The sequence below is a fragment of the Malus domestica genome, chromosome 05 (genome assembly GCF_042453785.1).
Source record: "Malus domestica chromosome 05, GDT2T_hap1".
NCBI lineage: Eukaryota > Viridiplantae > Streptophyta > Magnoliopsida > Rosales > Rosaceae > Malus > Malus domestica.
Genome location: NC_091665.1, coordinates 29,229,385 through 29,248,553, shown reverse-complemented (window position 1 = coordinate 29,248,553; position 19,169 = coordinate 29,229,385). Strand labels below are relative to the sequence as shown.

Below are 19,169 nucleotides of genomic sequence, written 5' to 3'. Positions count from 1 at the left end.
AAGAACAAAGACAAAAGTATGTCTTCCACAATATATTGTGGTTCATCATAAAAAAGTCATTAAAAATGTTTTCCACAAAATAAACAAATAATCTAGTTTTTCACAAAACAAAATCAATTCCTTTCGCTTCATCATTTTTTTTTTTTGCAAGGTATTGTGCTTTTTCATATGTTGATTTTGCATGTTGTGCATTGGGGCCATTCCAGAAGGTCTCCAAGGATTTTTACCATTTGATGATATTGCAAAGGTCATTCCAGGACGTCTCCAAGGTGCATTGAAAGGTTGTGTACTGCGAGACTACGACCTGCATCAAACCATACTATGAATTAAAGACAAAATTGAAAGGCATATATGCAGACTAGTACAAATTGATAGAAGAATTAAAATTCAAATTAGACTAAGTCTCTAACTCATGATCAAAGACATGTTGGCCTTGGAAAAAAAAAACAATAGTTTATTAAATGTATTAGGATTTCCAAGCGAAATCATACCTAAGAAATTAGACGCGACTTCACATTCACCTCTTCTCCCAGCCATTGACATGGTTTTATAGATTTAGTTTCATTGCGTTTAAGATTTTTTTTTTTTTTGTAAAATTTAATTTCAGTTAAACCCTAAGTCATACTAGATGTCCACCGCATACAATGTAATTTGAATTGAAATGACGAATTTAACCCCTCCATGTAATAGTTACATGAGTTTTAACAGAAGAATAACGAAAGTTTGGATTGGACTTCAATTGGTAACAAGGCTCACTATGAGGGTTTAATTAACAACTTTTTCACCACGAGGGTTACATTAAAAATGTCGTGTCACCACGGGAACCATGAAAAAAATTTCTGAATCCACTTCAAAATTTTAAATTTTAACTAAAATTATTTTTTCGGGTTCTTTGTCATCTTTGAAAAAAAAAATTAGTGGTCCTCTCTCCTCTTTTCCTCTTCATATGTACCCACCTCTCTCTCTCTCTCTCTCTCTCTCTCTCTCTCTCTCTCTCTCTCTCTCTCTCTCTCTCTCTCTCTCTCTCTCTCTCTCATCTGCATCTTCGTCCAATTCTCACTCCTCTCTCGTATTTCACCATTTCCAACTTTTATTTCTCTCTCCTTACTTTTTCTTTTTAAATTCTCTCTTCACTCTCCTTTCACCTTTCCCAACCACTCCATATATATTTATCTAGGGAAATTTTACAGAGATTAAAATTTTAAATTATATTTTGTAAATTAGGTGATATGTTTGTTGATTATTGAATTATTACCTAAGTGTTGATTAATTTTTTAGTGCTGACACATTATTTAGTTTAAAATTTTAGTCCTCCTAACATATCACCTATGTATCTATATCTTGAATTATTTTTTTATGAAATTTTATTTATGACAAACACTTAATTGTTTGTTAATTTTTTTTAAATAGTACAATTTTGTAACTTATTCTTACACAAATAGTGCCATCATTTCTAGAAATAGTGTCACTGTCTAAAAATATTGACCATTGTTTCTAAAAATAATGACACTACTTCTAGAAATAGTAACTGTTTAGAATGGTGACAGTGCTTTTAAAAATAATGTTCCTATTTTTTAAAAAGGAATTGTTATTGGCACTCCAAAATTTTCATTCTACACTCCAAACTTTCTATATATAAAAAGAAAAATACACTTGTGAGGAGTGTAGAATGAGATTTTTGGAGTGCTAATAACATTTTCTATTAGAAATAGTGATCATTGTTTCTAGAAATTTATTATGTTTAAGAAAAAAATCTTATAAATAAAATTTATTAAGTGTTTTGTATTAAAAAGTTCTTGATAATAATTTTGTTGAATTTTTCCATCTGACAAATAATCATATTATTATGTCTTGAAAAAGAGGACTAATTTTTAAATGTTATACTGTTTAGGCCCAAAAATATTGTTTGGGCCGAGTTAGATCTTTCTCGGCCCAGAAGTCGTGTACAGGTGTCACTGGAGATATTTAGCCTATGGGCCGCACGGTCGAAGTTAGCCATATCCTATCAGAAAGTGAAATGTGGACAAATCCTGTTGTGAGAGTGAGTCTCGACGGGATTAGGATGCTATGTTCGAAGTCCTAGTAGGAGTAGGATTGGCCGAGATAAAATTGGATCATGAGAAGGAGTTTTAATCCGGGAGTGATTGTGACACACCCCGATCCTAGAATCAAGGCGTGCTGGCCGTCACGCCTTGATTCTAGGATCGGGGTGTGTCAGATTGGGATTCAATATAGGTTGGCTACTATAAATAGGGAGGGAAGACATCGAAATTAATCTCTCAAACTCACCACACAACTGCCCTGCGCAAATTCTCTCAACAACCTTGAGATTTTTTCTTTTCTCTTTTCGCCGACACACCTTCAGTTTGGACAAACAGCACTATGAAGGCAATCGGCGAACATCTTCAGTTTGGATAAACAGCACTGTTGTCGTAGAATCAATCGACCACGAAGCACCTTCAATTTGGATAAATAGCACTGCGTCGAGGCTGACTGGTTATCTATCCAAGGCTCCGTCGAGAAGGATTTCTGAATCCTTATTGGTTGAGGTCATCTCGTTAGCCTTCTCGACGAAGTGATGTGTTACAATTTATTGGGCTCAGTACATTGCACGCCGAGTTATTTTATGATTGGATACTCACAAGTGGGATTTAGAGTTCGGCATTCCGACGGCCGAACCACGTTTACTGTTAAGACTTATATCCGCTTTGAGTATTTGTGCCCTTACACTTTGGTGTCGATTCGACGTGAGTTTACTCTGACGAATACCATCATTGTGACCGAATTCGACGACGACGATTTGTGAATTTTGTAAGAATAGTAGCCTTGTCTTCAGGTTCAAGAACCCAAGAGGTTGAGATGTGTTCCTTCCTCGGTCGCAATCGCAAGACGCAGAAGTCAACCGCGCACCCAACGTAACATCAACACATTTTACTCCTCAACTGAACTCGACCGATGAGTTGGCACGCCCCGCATTCAACCGAAGGACATAGTTAGCTTATAGATTACTCGGCATGCGTACCACATAGGCTTGGTAGTTTTTAGGGTCAACATTTTGGCACGCCCAGTGGGACCCAGTGCTAAAACTAAGAAGTTCATGCCAATTGAGACACGATCGGTTAAAAAGAAAACAGCTATGGGAAAATTAACAATCGATTTGCCAATTCAGAACATAGGATAAAATGTATCATAGGCACAGAATCCCCTTAGCGCCATGACACCTGAGTCCACAAGCGTGACTCGTCGAGAAAATGAAGTTGGTTTTGGCGGTCAGCTTTGCAGTCTAGAAATCCCTAACAAAAACACATGCGTTCTCAATGAAGGGATAGTGGAAGACTGTGATGAGGATGATGATGAAGGCTCTGATCCACCAACAAGATCGTTTCTTCGAAGACTACTTGACAAACAGTCTCGAATGGTTGAACAGACATTTAGTTGAGGAATCGATAAACTGCACGACTTGATACGCAGTACCAGTGAGACACAAACCAGATTGCTTGAAATACTGGTTAGCAAGGTCTGCGACGACAGGTCCTTCGATTTTTCCCTACAATTGCTGCCAAGAAATAATGTCTTACCAATAGTACAGGCTGAGCCAATCCCTGCTCGGCTCAAGCCAATTGACTTAGAAAAAATAGGAGGATCAAGTAGCAGATCAGATGGATCCGATCAGAGAGTGGAAGCAACATCCGTCGATATGACCGAGGTTTAACGGCTGATTGATTCGGCCATGAAAAAGGGGCCGAAGTTCCCTAAATTCATCCACCCATATCCATCTTATGTGGAAAGGTTCGAATATCCTAAAGGTTTCAAAATTCCAAATTTTAGCCTTTTCGTTGGAGAATGGAGAATCGTCTTTATCTTCGTTAGAACATGTGGCTCGTTTCACCGCACAATGCGGAGATGTTAACAATGATTTTCACAAGCTGCGGTTGTTCAACTTTTCATTGACAAGCTCAGCATTTACCTAGTATATCAACCTCCCACCTAATTCCATCTAAAGCTGGGAAGAGTTGGTCGAAAAATTTCACGAGCAATTTTATCGGCCAGGGATGGAAATGTCAGTTTCCTCATTGGCGAGGATGGCTCAAGCATCTGATGAGTCACCAATGGATTATCTTACCAGATTTAAATCGGCTAGGAATTGGTGCCGAGTACCTCTCCCTGAAGTCGAGTTTGTTAAACTTGCTTTGAACAGACTCGATGTAGAATACAAAAAGAAATTTTTTGGGGCAAACTTTCAAGATATGTATGAATTAGCTCAGCATGTCGAGCAATATGATTATTTGCTCCGAAAAAAGAAGATATCGAAATCCCCATCCCGAGGGATGATTTACAAAAATCCCACTGTCAGTTATGCATCAACTGAAGGCGAAGAGTCTCAATACGTCAGCGTGGACGCGGCCAAGATAGTAATAGATAAACCATACGTTTGCATGGCATTAACTCAAATTAATTCCAAGGAGGTCAAAACCCGTTCGACCACTAAAGAAACAGCGAAGACATCAAAAGTTTATACCTTTGATATCACAAAGGCCGAAGCAATTTTTGATCAATTGCTATCAGCACAGATCATTAAACTTCGGCCAGGGCATAACATTCCCAAGGCCGAAGAACTTAAAGGAAAGACATATTGCAAATATCATAACTCGACCAAGCATGCCACAAACAATTGTGTCATATTTCGTGATGATATCCAGAGCTGGATTGACAAAGGAAGTTAAAGTTTCCTGAAAAACGCATGACGGTTGATACGGATCCATTCCCTTCGGCAACAGTTGGCATGGTAGATGCCCGTTTGCCCAAGAACAAAGGGAAAGAGAAGGTCGAGTTTGCCCCAGTACAACACATCCTAAAGTAAAGCTCCCAGCCTTGACTCAAGATCGACCTATTTTCCAACGCGCCACCTACCGAGCTCTCAGGATCGGCCATAGTTGAACCCATGTCGAACTATAGCGAAAAAGAAAATGGCGGGCCGATAGTACAACACATCCTAAAGAAAGGCTCTCAACCTCGACTCAAGATCGACCTGTTTTCCAATGAGCCACCTACCTAACTCTCAGGACCGGCCATAGTCGAGTCCATGTCAAACTCCAACGAAGAAGAAAATGGCAGGCCGATAGTTTTGTGTAGCAATTGTAAGGCACGAGTTGTATTAACCGAGCCCAAGAAGAAACTGCTTCAGATGTAGATGCCGACTTCACGACACCAATCGGCGATTACAGTGGAACCGTTAAAGGAACCTGGTGAAGGCCAGCGTCAGAAAGTATTCGATAGGCTCAGCCCAAGGAAACAGACAGATGGTCTTACATTGGTCAGACGACGCCTTGATTTTGACGCACCGTTTAATAACGAGGATTATTATTCACGTAATTACAATAGCTCGAGCTCATCAGCAAATCCAAAAACCTTTAGGCCATCTAAACCACGTGACCAACGTTGGTACAGCTACAATTCTCCTACTGGCATGTATACTGCACTTTCCAAATCTCAGAAATGTCGACGTCAACATATAGATTGCTTGGCTCGACGGCAAGCGACCCAGCTTGTTTCAGCCAATGAATGGCAGCCGAAAGAGACGATCAGAAGAGGAGATGATCGGCCAACCCCAACAATCATGGCTGAATTACAAGGGTAGAAGGAAACCAATCGTGACTTCAAAATTACCATTGAAGAGTCTGAGAAGCGCATCAAACTCCTTCTTCGGCCCAGGGAGATGAAAACTCATTTCGAGCAATTTAAGAAAGAGGCCGAAAGCCAACTGCCCCCGTAATCTTTGAAAAAACCATTAATCAGAGCTCGACAGAATCTGCAACCCCCCATTCCTCGGTGAATCATTGGAATATATGAAAGAATTTCACAAGAAATATTCCTCCAACGATTTGTATGGTTTGCCCAAAGCATGCCAAAAAGCTCTTGACCTGGCATTAACCTGCCCCGATGCTGAGCAAATCATCCAAAAAACCACTGATCCAGTAATGAAAGCCAGATTCCAGCACATTCGAGAGGCTAGGGTTCTCGGCTTCGAGGTTGACCCATACACGGACATTGACACAGCCGAACTCCCTTTTTCTCTTGAAAACCTTCAACACATTCGATATCACTTTGAAGTTTTTTCGACCGTATCCTTGTTCGGTTTAACGAACGATGAGAAAGATTGGGTGGCATGTCTGGATCTTACCTGGATACAAGGAATGCCCGGGTCGCCTATGAGGAATGAGCTCGTAAAATGCGGCAGGAGCAGAGTCCGACACCAGATGCATGCAAGCCCGACGACGACAGTCAAAAGGACACAGAGTCGGATTGTGTGGCACAAGCACACGAATATGTTGAGACACACAACGATCAGGCCGTGAATGCTCCAACACACGATGCTCTAGTCCTCACCAACCCGAAAAATGACGACCAGGATCTCATGGGCCACTCAGTCCTTGAAAATATGGAAATCAGCATGGTGCATGTTCTACCTGCCGAATTTCAGCTAACTACACACCAACCAAGTTCCTTGGACGGTGATGTGGTCGCCAAGGAAGCAAAACAAGTGGATTTCGTCACTACCACTGAAGATGAGTCAACAAATGGCGACGATAAACTTAAAACAGCCTTAGACTTCTTGTTTCCCCGTTCTTCCTCGACTAATCTTCAGCATTTAAAACCGTTGTATGTCACGGCCCATATTGAAGGCTACCCAATCTCTAAAATTTTCATCGATTGCGGAGCAACAGTCAATATCATGCATGTATCTGTCATGAAAGCATTACGACGATCCAATGACGAACTCATTCTTTCACGAATAACCATGAGTAGCTTTGTCGGTGACAAGTCTCAGACCAAATGAGTACTCCTTCTAGAGGTCAACATTGCAGGTCGCAATCACATGATCACATTTTTTATCGTCGACTCCAAGACCGAATATAATGCTCTGCTTGGTAGGGATTGAATTCATCAAACGAATTGCATTCATTCTTCGTTATATCAAGTTCTCATTTTTTGGGATGGTAAATCTGTTGTGGTACACCTGACCGATACTCAGCCGTTTGAAACCAACATGATTCAGGCCCGCTATTATGATGATCACGTCCGCTATAATACTCTACAGGGTTTTAATGAAGATGGACGGCCGACTCAGATCTCAGTCCAGAAAGCCATCGAGGTAGGCACCGAGACTGTCCACCAAGATTCGACAAGACTTGGTTTGGCCAATTTACTCCTCACCACTGATGATTGACAACAAAAGGGAGAGACGTCGGGCTGCAGTTTCATCCACGATGGAACGCTTGCTGGCCCATTGGTATGCTATTTCCAAGCATCCACATTCGGGCATCAACTTAATCGATTTTGACCGAAGAAGATAACGGCTTGGTACTATTGTTGGACAAAGTTCAGGCCGCACCGACCGAGCTCAACGACCGCCGACCCCAAGTTAAGGATCCTCTAGAGGAAATAAATGTTGGAACGGCCGACGATCCTCGATCGTTATTTATTAGTGCATTATTACCCCCATGCCATGAAAGTTGAACTCCATCAATTACTTCACGAGTTTAAAGATTGTTTTGCTTGGAGTTATCATGAGATGCCGTGTCTCGATCAGACCCTTGTTGAACATGAATTACGTATCAAACTTGGTTGCAAGCCTTTTCGACAACCTCCTCGACGATTCTTGATTGAAGTACAGATCGACATAAAACATGAAATTGTTTGACTGTTAAATGTCGCGTTTATCCGAACTGCTCGATACGTCGAATGGTTAGCGAATATTGTACCGGTGCTAAAGAAAAATGAGGCCCCACGCATTTGCATTGATTTTCGAAATTTGAACCTAGCAACACCCAAGGATGCATATCCCATGCCAATTTCAGATTTACTAATCGACGTCGCGGTTAACCATGACATGTTGTCATTCGTGGATGGACTTGCCGGTTATCACCAGATATTTATTGTCGAGGCCGATGTTTATAAAACTATTTTTCGCTGCCCGGAGGCACTTGGAACCTACGAATGGGTAGTCGTGCCATTCGCTCTCAAAAACACTGGTGCCACATATCAACACACAATGAACACCATTTCTCATGACCTGATCGGCACGACCATAGAAGTGTATATTGATGACGTCGTGGTCAAATCGAAAAGTCACCAAACGCATATTGATGATCTTCGGCAAGCCTTCATTCGCATGCGTCGACATAACCATAAAATGAACCCAGCCAAATACGCATTTGGTGTGTCGACCGGTAATTTCTTAGGTTTTCTTATCCACCATCGCGGCATCGAGGTAAATGCGAACAAAGCTCGGGCGATTATTGACGTCCCACCCCTGACGACCAAAAAACAACTCCAGTCCTTGCTCGGGAAAATAAATTTTCTTCGCCGCTTCGTAGCAAATTCCGCTGGCAAAATGGCGGCATTCTTTACACTTTTGAAACTTAAGGACTCAAATAAGTTTGAGTGGCGTGAAGAACATCGAGCGGCTATCACGCAAATCAAGGTTGCTCTTGTAACTCCACCCGTCCTCATAACGCCTCGACGTGATAAAAACCCCTTAAGCTATACATTTCAGCGGCCGAAGAATCCATCGGTTGCCTCCTCACATAAGATACTGATGCTGGGCGAGAACAAGCTATTTTCTATCTCAGCCGAAACCTCAGCCCTCCAGAAATCAATTATTCACCCTCAAAAAACTTTGCTTGGCTTTGTTCTTCGCCGCATCAAAACTCTGACACTATATGCTCCCATCCGTTACTCAGGTCATCGCCCAGACAGATGTCATTCGATATATGCTTACTCAGCCAAAAGTTAAAGGTCGAATCGGGAAACGGACACTGGCACTATCTGAGTTTAGTTTGCAGTATGTCCCATAAAAAGTCGTCAAAGGACAAGTGCTTGCTGATTTCTTAGCCCATCATCCCTTTCCATATGGGCTTAGAGGCAACAACGTTGAAATCGGAATGGTGTGAGCCCGTGATAATTATTGGACGATGTATTTCGATGGTTCTAGTACGTCGACATCGACTGGCGTGGGGATCGTACTGCAGTTCCCACACCAACACCGTTGGTTCTTTTCTCTCAAGTTGGATTTCAATTGTACCAATAATCAGGCCGAATACGAAGCCCTTGTTATCGGCCTTAGCGTACTTCATGATTTGCACGCTGCTCGTGTCCTCATTTTCGGTGATTCAGAACTTGTGATCAACCAACTCAATAGAACTTTTCGGTGCATGAGTTGCACTCTGGTGCCCTATTACATGGTTGCCAGTTACTTGGCCAAGTCATTCGACGGTATCACGTTCAATCATATTTCTCGTGTTCGGAACACCATCGCAGACAAACTCGCCCAAATAGCCTCTGGAGCACAACTCCTGGGGGGCAAGTTTGGCCGAATGATACCCGTTTTACGGCAATCGTATCCGGCTTTGGTTAATCAACAAGTCCTACAACACGACCAAGCCATCCGTACACGAGTAATGTCTTTGCCTTCATTGTTGGAACATGAAGATCCTGTAGATGTTTGCACGGTCGAGACGCTACTAAACGACTGGAGAAGGCCAATTATGCAATACCTTGATAATCCTAGAGGCAAAACGACCGAAAGACAAGGGTCCATGCCACAAACTATGTCTCGTACCAGAATGAGTTGTATCGAAAAGGCGATGATGGTTTATTACTGTTATGCCTCGGCCCGCAAGAAGCTGCTCAAGTAATCACAAAGGTACACAAAAGAATTTACGGAGCCTATCAATCAAGACGCAAGATGCGTTGGCTACTTCGCCGGCATGGTTACTTCTGGCCAAGCATATTGAAAGATTGCATTGAGTATGCACAAAGATGCGTCCAGTGTCAAATTCATGGACCCATCCAAAGAGCCCCGGTCGAATTACTTCATTCGGTCACCAAACCTTGGCCATTCAAAGGATGGGCAATGGACGTGATCGGTAAGATTACGCCATCTTCTGGAGCAGCGAAACATGCATGGATACTCGTGGCAACTGATTATTTCATTAAGTGGGTCTAAGCAAAATCATTCGCCAAATTAACATCCAAAGAGGTTTGCGATTTCGTGAAGGAACACATTGTGACTAGATTCGGCGTACCAGAAACGATCATAACTGATAATGGCACAGTCTTCAAAGCCGAAAAGTTCAAAGAGTATACGGCGAGCTTAAAAATTCGGCTTGAGCAGTCCACACCATACTATCCATAAGCGAATGGGCAAGTCGAAACAAGTAATAAGGTTTTGATCGGCATTCTCAAAAAAATTATAAAAGAAAGACCTGGCATGTGGCATTTAAAATTGAATGAAGCCTTATAGGCATACCAGACTTCACCCCGGTTGGCAACGGGGACCACCCCATATGCGTTAACTTATGGACATGATGCGATGTTATCGGTCGAGCTAAGTGTAAATTCTTTACGCGTGATCGAGCAGAGTAGTTTGTCCAACGTCGAATACAACCAAGCCATGTTACAAGAGATTTGGAAGAAAATCGGCTTGACGCTTACAATCTTCTAGTGGCACAAAAGAAAATTACCGAGCGAGGTTATAATTAAAGAGTCAAACAAAAAACTTTTAACGAAGGAGAGTTAGTTTGGCAAATTATGTTACCCGTGGGAATTAAAGACCCCAGGTTCGGCAAATGGTCGCCAAATTGGGAAGGACCGTTTGTCGTCCATAAAGTTCTCAGTAATGGGGCGTACCACCTTAGAGATCGAACCAGTATTATTCATAAGTTGCCAATCAATGGAAAGTTCGTAAAAAAATATTACCCAGTCACATGGGAGATGCAAGAATAAAAGCTTGTTTCATTTAATTGATAAGTCGGTTTACAGTCAAACAATTCAAGGGTGATGAAGGAAGAAGAGTTCCAAGGAGGGCCTTCAGCTCCAACCACCTCACCTCGCCCATTATAACCTCAGCCTGCCAGTACTTCTTGTCCATCTTCAGCTACTCGACTCGCTTCGCGTTTGTCGCGTATTCGGTTAAACAAGATTTGCAGCCCAACTCAAAGTCCCTCGCAAGATCAGAAACAATGGCCGACCTTCGTTTTTCCAGTTCAGCTATTTAACGGTTGAGGTCAGCCAGGGCCTCCTTTTTCACCTTTAAAGTGTTGATCTTCGGACGAAGAGCGTCTCGAACTGCCATTGCAGCTTTCAAGTCATCGTCAGCTCGAATAACGTTTTTGAAAATACTGAAAGATTCCCGAACTCGCTCCAAGGCAGATGACGCCTAAACGATAGCTCCGGCGCTCAATTGACCATCACTTCCAAGGTCGTTTAGGCATACACCCAACAAATCAAGACTTTTACGTTCGAAGACTTGTGAAGCGGAGAGAGACAAAACTTCTTGCAACCGAACAAAAGTAGCTGATTCGGCAAGTTCAGTCGTAGCTGCCGAAAGACCAGCCGCTCCAGAAGTGCTTGAAAGAAAAGCATCGAACTCGACTTCCCATGAAGGCTGCACATGAAAACAGTTTTAAGCGCAAGGAAAATCACAAAAGAATATAGCAAGAAGGTTTTTATTTTAAACCTGACGAGATGAGACTTCGGCCATGTCTTCGGGTTCATTGCTCGAACCTAAAGAACTTAATGGCTGAGCCCAATGTTTTAGACTACTTTTTAATTCACACTGCTGATGAAGGTTATCTACGTTCGATGGCCATTGAGTTGGCCAGGAAATATAGATAACACCTTTCGGCGCATAAAATCTTCGATGAAAGGAATAACTGGGTACCTGACATTTAATATTTTCTCGGTTCAGACATGTTATAACTAGTTGACAATGGAAAGTAATCGAGCCTTACAAAAGTTGAGGTCACTTTTTGAAGAGGGATGCCAAGGTCTTGGCCCTGAGGGTGAATTGGAGTTTCTGAAGTCACTTCAGGCTCGACCATAGGCTTCTTTCCGCGATCGATCGCCGGAGGATCAACCTGATCGGCTACCTCAACCACGGGGGAGGATCAACGGGAGAAGCTTGGGTTGGTCGAGAGCGACTCGCCAACGGAGTCTCGTCGCTCTCATCATCCTAAACAAAAATGTTAATAATTGTTTGTTACTGAATAAGCAAAAGGATTTGACAGCATAATCGTACCTCTTCTAAGATGACAATCGAATGCTTTGGATTCTTGGAGAGATCATTCCCAAGCGAAGGAGTCGTCGCCCCCAGAACGGGTACTCCTGTTGACCCTGGAGCTGCAGCCAAGTCAACCAAGGGTGCAACAACCAGCTCAACCACTACCCTAGGGACCTCAGGTGTTGGTTGAGCTTGGGTTGCCGGGCTAGCCGGTGAAGGCCGATTATCCGCCGAAGTTTGAGCAACGAGAGTAGGAGGAGAGGCACTTAGGGTGGTCGTCCCAGTGGTGTGGTTGAAGATAACATGAATCTCCTGAGCTCCTTTCTTCGCCAATTTCTTGACGTATTTCGGAGGATGGGGAGTTTCACCTATCGTCTCAGTAACCGATTGAAGTCGTTTGCTCAGCAGGTTTTGTACGGTGGTTTTGATCTTCTTGGATGAAGGGGCCAGTTTTTTCTTGACCACTGCCGGGGCGACCACGTCCGTCTGTTTTAGTACTCGACCACCTAAGAAAGTGAAGTCCCGTTAGTAGAATTACCCAAATGTCTAAAAGAAAAATATAGGTAGAAACAGGGGTACACCTTGGGGCGCCTCTTTAGATTGAGGGGCGGAGGATTTCTTGGGCCGGTCACCAAAAATTTTGTTGACTACTTCCTCGACCGAAGTGCCAAAAAAGTCATACGTATATTTTTCCCACCAGTCGCTGAAAATATCAATGCCGAGAGATTCAGGAGAATTTGGTTGAAGACGAAATTTCCTACATCGTTCCTGAAATTATTTCTCGGCGTCCCCACACTCCTTTTCTGAAGAACCAGATAAGCGTCATCGGGTCAAAAGGGAGCAAGAAGAAAGTAAAGGCAATGGGCAACCTTGGAGGTAACCAAGCTGCCAGGCGGCAAAGTGGGGGTGATAAACTTCCCAACTTGCTCAATGAGCATCACAACCAAGGGGAAGGTCGCGAGTTAGCACGAACGACCCCAATTTTGATGAAAAGCGGCATCCTCGCTGTCATTCCAAGTCGATGTGGGAAGCCTGGTGGAGCGAGGATATTCTTGACGATGACATATTAAAAATTCGGCATTAGAAAGGACATTCAGGCTGAAGAGGTGTTTGAAGACTTATTTGGCTCGGTGATGAGGCACTGGTCGGGAGGCCAATTGAAGGCCGAATGCTACAGTAAACTGGAGGTCGGAGACTTCTGGCTAAAGCGTGGAGAAGTAAACCTACAGCCAGAGTTGGAACACCCAGAGAGGTCCATTCTGGTATGGGTCAACTTTGTTGAGGGTCGCCTCTGCTAAGCAGCGAATGAGGTTGGCAAGAATGGCGGGGATGAGCGCAAGAGAGTGGCCACTAGCTAGGGTTTCCGCCACCAGCATATTCTCGACCAAGCATTTATTCGACTTAGTACAACAAATGAATTTATTGTACCAGTAAAACAGGAAGGCCTCGTGTTCCCCCTTTCGAAGACTCGTATTTCCTCGACCAGCAAAGTGGAAGATGAGGGTGTTGTAGTTCAGAAAATTCTTATGCAATTTCTGAACATCGGTTTTTTAAGGCTCTTGACCTTCTTGGCTCAACATCTCGACAGCTCGATCGTCAAATAATGTCTTGAGGTCAAGGTTGGAGGGGCATCCAATAAGGGTGGCATCAACCGGGATGCCAGAAGGAGAAGTCTCAATGATAGCCGAGATGTCGAGGATGGTAAGGGTCATATGACCGAATGGAATAACCAGGGTGTTGGTAGCCAAGCACTAGAGACTAAGAGCTGCCATAAGGAGCTCTTTATCCATTGCAATCTCCATGGTCGAGAACTTGATAGCGTCGTAGATACCAAGAGTTTTCCATTCTTCACCGAAGAACCTTTCCATCCGAACGACCCAGGCCACCCAATTTGCATTAAGCGAAGGCAATGATCCTTGAGGTTTTGTTTGGCACCACTTCGACCAATCAAATCCTTACAGCAAACCTACCAAACAGTATTTTTTGAACAGGTTGGTGATGGATGATGGCAACGTATCCTTGAAGAGTGAGCCCAGAACTTGGTGAGTAGTGTTTAACTCACCCTCGAAACGCAGAGTCTTGACAGCGTGCTGATCGATGAAATCCTTGCACTTGTTGCACTCATAAAAGAGTTGTAAGACAAAGGAGGCCATTGAGGAAAGGTTAGAAATTTCTGAGATGAAAATGTCAAAATTCCTATTTTTGAAGGTTTTTAAAAGAAAACATAACGTCAAGAAAATTTTAAAGGTTTGAAAGAGCGTAAGGTACAAATTGAAGAGATCTAGGTATTTATAAGCATTTGGGAACGGAAGGCTAAACGGTTGATTTTCAAAATCAAGGGTAAAATCTAGCGGGAAAGATACTAATCATTGTATAGGTTCAGAAAATCAAGGCGAGATGATCGAGGTTTTCGCTGATTAAGGACGCACAATGGCGTGTTACGGCGGTTTTAATGCAAGAGAGACGTTTCGGCGGTCACATGGTTTCAAGTATCATGATTAAAGGCTGTTAGGGTAACCAGGGGGTTGACACGCAGCATGATGGTTTGAAAATCGAGATTGTGGGATCACGTCTCATAAGTGCGCTTGGTGGCAGTTCCCGAGAGTCGGTTTCACTTCTTCAAGGTCGAGGCTCGAACCAAGGAGTATAGGTTGACGACCTCAAAAGCGAGAGGGTAATGTTTGGGCCCAAAAATATTGTTTGGGCCGAGTTAGATCTTTCTCGGCCCAGTGTTGGATAGGCTAGGTTTAGATTCTCTCTCGGCTCAGAAGTCATGTACTGGTGTCACTGGGAGATATTTGGCCGATGGGCCGCACGGTCAAAGTTGGCCATATCCTATCGAAAAGTGAAATGTGGACGAATCCTGTTGTGAAAGGGAGTCTCGACGGGATTAGGATGTTATGTTCGAAGTCCTAGTAGGAGTATGATTAGCTGAGATAAAATTGGATCATGAGAAGGAATTTTAATCTGGGAGTGATTGGGATTTAATACAGGTTGGCTGCTATAAATAGGGAGGGAAGACATCGAAATAAATCTCTCCAACTTACCACACAACTGCCCTGTGCAAATTCTCTCAACAACCTTGTGATTTTTTCTTTTCTCTTTTCGCCGACACATCTTCAGTTTGGACAAACAGCACTGTGAAGGCAACCGGCGAATATCTTCAGTTGGGATAAACAGCATTGTTGCCGTAGAATCAGCCGACCACGGAGGACCTTCAGTTTGGATAAACAGCATTGCGTCGAGGCCAACTGGTTATTTATCCAAGGCTCGGTCGAGAAGGATTTCCGAATCCTTATTAGTCAGGGTCATCTCGTTAGCCTTCTCGTCGAAGTGAGGTGTTACAGTTTATTGGGCTCGGCACATTGCACGCTGAGTTATTTTATGATTAGATACACACAAGTGGGATTTAGAGTTCGGCATTCCAAGGTCAAACCACGTTTACTGTTAAGATTTATATCCACTTTGAGTATTTGTGCCTTTACACTTTGGTGTCGATTCGGCGTGAGTTTACTCTGATGAATACCATCACTGTAATCGAATCCGACGATGGCGATTTGTGAACTTCGTAAGAATAGTAGCCTTGTCTTCAGGTTCAAGAACCCAAGAGGCCGAGATGTGTTCCTTCCTCGGTCGCAATCACAAGACGCAGAAGTCAACCACGCACCTAACGCAACATCAACACATTTTACTCCTCGGCCGAACTCAGCCGACGAGTTGGCACGCCCCGCATTCAACCGAAGGACGTAGTTAGCTCATAGATTACTCGGACTGCGCGCCACGTAGGCTTGGTAGTTTTTAGGATCAACATACATAATAAAAAATAAAAAAATAAAAGGTAAGAGAGGAATGAGTGACACGAGTGTGACAAAATGGAGAGATGGCGATGATGGGTGAAAGATGAGAAAAATATGATGGTAATGTGTGAAAAAAGGAGAGAGATGATGGCGATGTGTGAAAGAGGAGAGAGATATGATGGTGATAGGTGAAAGATGAGAGAGATACGATGGTATGGATAAAGAGAGGGAATACGAGCGAGGGGGGGACCTGGATTGTCTACCCTTCCCTCTCCCTTCCTATAAAATGTTGACGTGACTTAACCGTGATCCGTGACCACAAAAATAGGAGAGTATGAGAAGGGACGCGCTGGTCATGCGTCAACTCCTTTTTCATTTTTTTTTTTCATTCTTACTATATTAATTTTTGTTTTCATTTTTATTAAAGCTCAAAACCATTTCATTAAAGTTCAAACCCCTTTCATTAGATAAAGTTATAAGGTTGTTTTTTATCACGACATGTGATAGTAAACCCATTCCATCTATATCTTTGAGTTAGCCTAGGGTGCGTAGGGTATTTAGTTACATATTTCAGTTAACTTATAGGTAAGGATTCCATTTCCTTCCAAAGTAACTTAAAAATGGAGCATGCCTCAAACAATTGGTTCTATAAATGTTAAATATTTGTATTTTCTACATTTTTTTTATCAAACGATAAATTTTGTTGAATTAGAAATTAGATTAGCCACTAACGAGTTTTGAACTCATGCCGTCTAGTAAGAGCTCAACTCATTTCCACCACTATGGTAAATGGCCACTTGCTATTTCCTATAATCGTAGGATAAGTGCCTTAGTGAAAATATTAGGGTTAATTGAATGTAAAATAAGAATATTGTTGCTCCCAATCAAGTAGTATTTGATAAAAGCTAAAGTTTTATTATGAAATAATTGACTGCATTGGAAATTGCTCAACTCTTTAGGTTAGAGTTAAGTGGTAAGACATGCGTAAAAAAATGAAGGAGAAGACGTGAAAAAAGACACCATTTTCAGAACAGCAGACCCGCAGCCTTCATGATATATACTTCAATCTTGCTGCTGCTAATCATCAAATCACATTATTACTTCAGTTGAATGACTAATCCATGCACTCCCGCATCATGATATCAACCCAAAGTAATTCAAAGGCGTTGGTAAAGCTGAAGAGGAAGGCGTGGAGTAAGCAAAACCTCCAGCGGATTTGCTTTAGGCAGGGCAAGTCCCAATCCTTCCTTCATATCCACTGGCCCATCACCAACTCTGTTCATGTTAAATCCCTGAATCAAACGAGCCAGAACCAATTGCACCACATGCAAACCTAGTGTCATACCAGGGCACGACCTTCTACCTGCACTAAACGGAACGTACTCGAAATTACATTGACCTTTGAAATCCACGTCAGCATGGGTGGTCATGAACCTCTCAGGTTGAAACTCACAAGGGTTGGCCCACATGCGTGGGTCCCGCTGCAACTTCCAAATGTTGACTATTAAACGAGTGCCTTTGGGGACGAAGTAGCCACCGAGATGACAGTCCTCCATGGCCTCACGGAGGCCTGTGACTGGGCCAGGTGGGTATAAGCGTAGGGTTTCCTTGAGAATGGCTTGGAGGTATTTGAGGTTTGTGAGATCTGATTCTTGAACCCATCGGTCCCTTCCTACATGGATGTCCAACTCTTCCTGTGCAGATTTTAGGGCTTTTTGGTGGTTGAGGAGCAAGGAGATCGCCCATGTTAGTGTCACAGAAGTGCTTTCTGTGCCAGTTAACATTAGCACCTGCAGAAAAGGAAGGAAAATAAAAAACAAAATTAATCCAATTTTTCCAATCCCAGGTGATATGATATATATAATTGAACCTTATTTATGTTTAACAAATAACCTATATATTATGTGTTACATCGAATAATTTGTCACTTAGGTTACATTTGTCGTCAAATGTAACACACTTGTATTAAGTGTAATATATAGGTGTAATTGAGTGTAATATATAGTGTATTTGGGTGCATCATTTTGTATTTATGGTTAGGTATTAAAATATGAAAGTGTGTTAGATTCTAGTGGACTCATAACACCATGCCAAATATATAGTTTGTGCCATATGTATACTACACCAAATAAACTTACCAGTGCTGTTGCTTTGATGACATTATCACGGCAATGGCCAGAAATTTCATCCTCCTTAAAGTTGGATATCAGAACATCCATCAAGTCACTCTCCACCCTATTAGTCTTGCTTTCCAATCTTCTTTGTTGATGTTCTTCGAGCCATTTCTCAAGCACGTAGTCCAATTCCTTAAAACATTTCTTCATAGAACTCACGTGACCAAACAAACTGTCCAGCCACCCAAAACATGGCATAGCATCCGACCAGACAAAAACTCCAAAGAGATGCAAAGCCTCTTTTAATGCCCTTTCAAAACGCCAAACGTCACTGTTTTTCTCGTTATATTGGCCAGCCGTGAATCTTTTCCCGGCGATCAACTTCACGTTTATGTTGAACGTCAAGTGCTCTAATAACTCAGTCATATGCACTGATGACGATGACGTGGAACTTGGACCCACATTATCCTTTGTGCAAAGTAAGTGCAAAGTTTTGATGAAGGAACCGACTTCTGAGGCTCTGATGTGGCTTAGGGTTTTAACTCTTTGGCTCGAGAGAAGCTCCAGGGTGGCAAGTTTCCGAACGTCGCGCCAGTAGCTTCCGTACGGTGCGAGGGAGAAAATGGCATTGTCGTAACCCAAGTACTTGCCGCCGGCTGTACTCGGTCGTGTGGCGAAAACTCTGTCGTTTTTTGTGAACAATTCTTGGACTTGTTCCCATGCGCTGAGAAGAAGCAGTTCGTGCTGGCCAAGCTTGAGTGAGTAGATGGGTCCGTGTTGATCAGCCATGGCTCCGAGGATAAGTGCAACTGGGTTTTCGCCACGTAGCAGAGGGAGGTGACCTACGAAGGGCCATGCTCCCGAGGGTTGAGGGACTTTAGGCAACGTGGTATTTTTGTTGATGGTGTTCTTCTTAGTGTTTGCTATTGCTATGATCCTCAAGACACCATAGAGAATTAGAGAAGCTAAAATTGTATGAATGATTTGGAATGGAGAAATGATCGAATCCATGGTGGTGAGAGAGAGCTGAATGGTGGTAAGATTGTGTGTAGGATATGGTAGATTTTGGGATGTGTATTTATAGGATTGAGGAAGGTCATTCATTTGACTGTTCAAATGGACAGACAAAATTGAAGGAAATTGAGTTTCGTACAAATATCGTGCTTGGCAATTGAAATCCACACGTGTTTCATG

General features: G+C 42.7%; 1 protein-coding gene across 1 annotated transcript; it reads right to left on the bottom strand.

Moving 5' to 3' along the window:
* Positions 1 to 16,755: 16,755 nt before the first annotated feature.
* LOC103435869 (dimethylnonatriene synthase-like) lies at positions 16,756 to 19,039 on the bottom strand. The gene is made up of 2 exons (XM_008374294.4): positions 18,000 to 19,039; positions 16,756 to 17,651 (listed from the first exon to the last, which is right to left on the bottom strand). Exons 1-2 carry the CDS (start codon positions 18,984 to 18,986, stop codon positions 17,019 to 17,021), a joined length of 1,620 nt encoding a protein of 539 aa, XP_008372516.3. The 5' UTR covers positions 18,987 to 19,039; the 3' UTR covers positions 16,756 to 17,018.
* Positions 19,040 to 19,169: the final 130 nt, after the last annotated feature.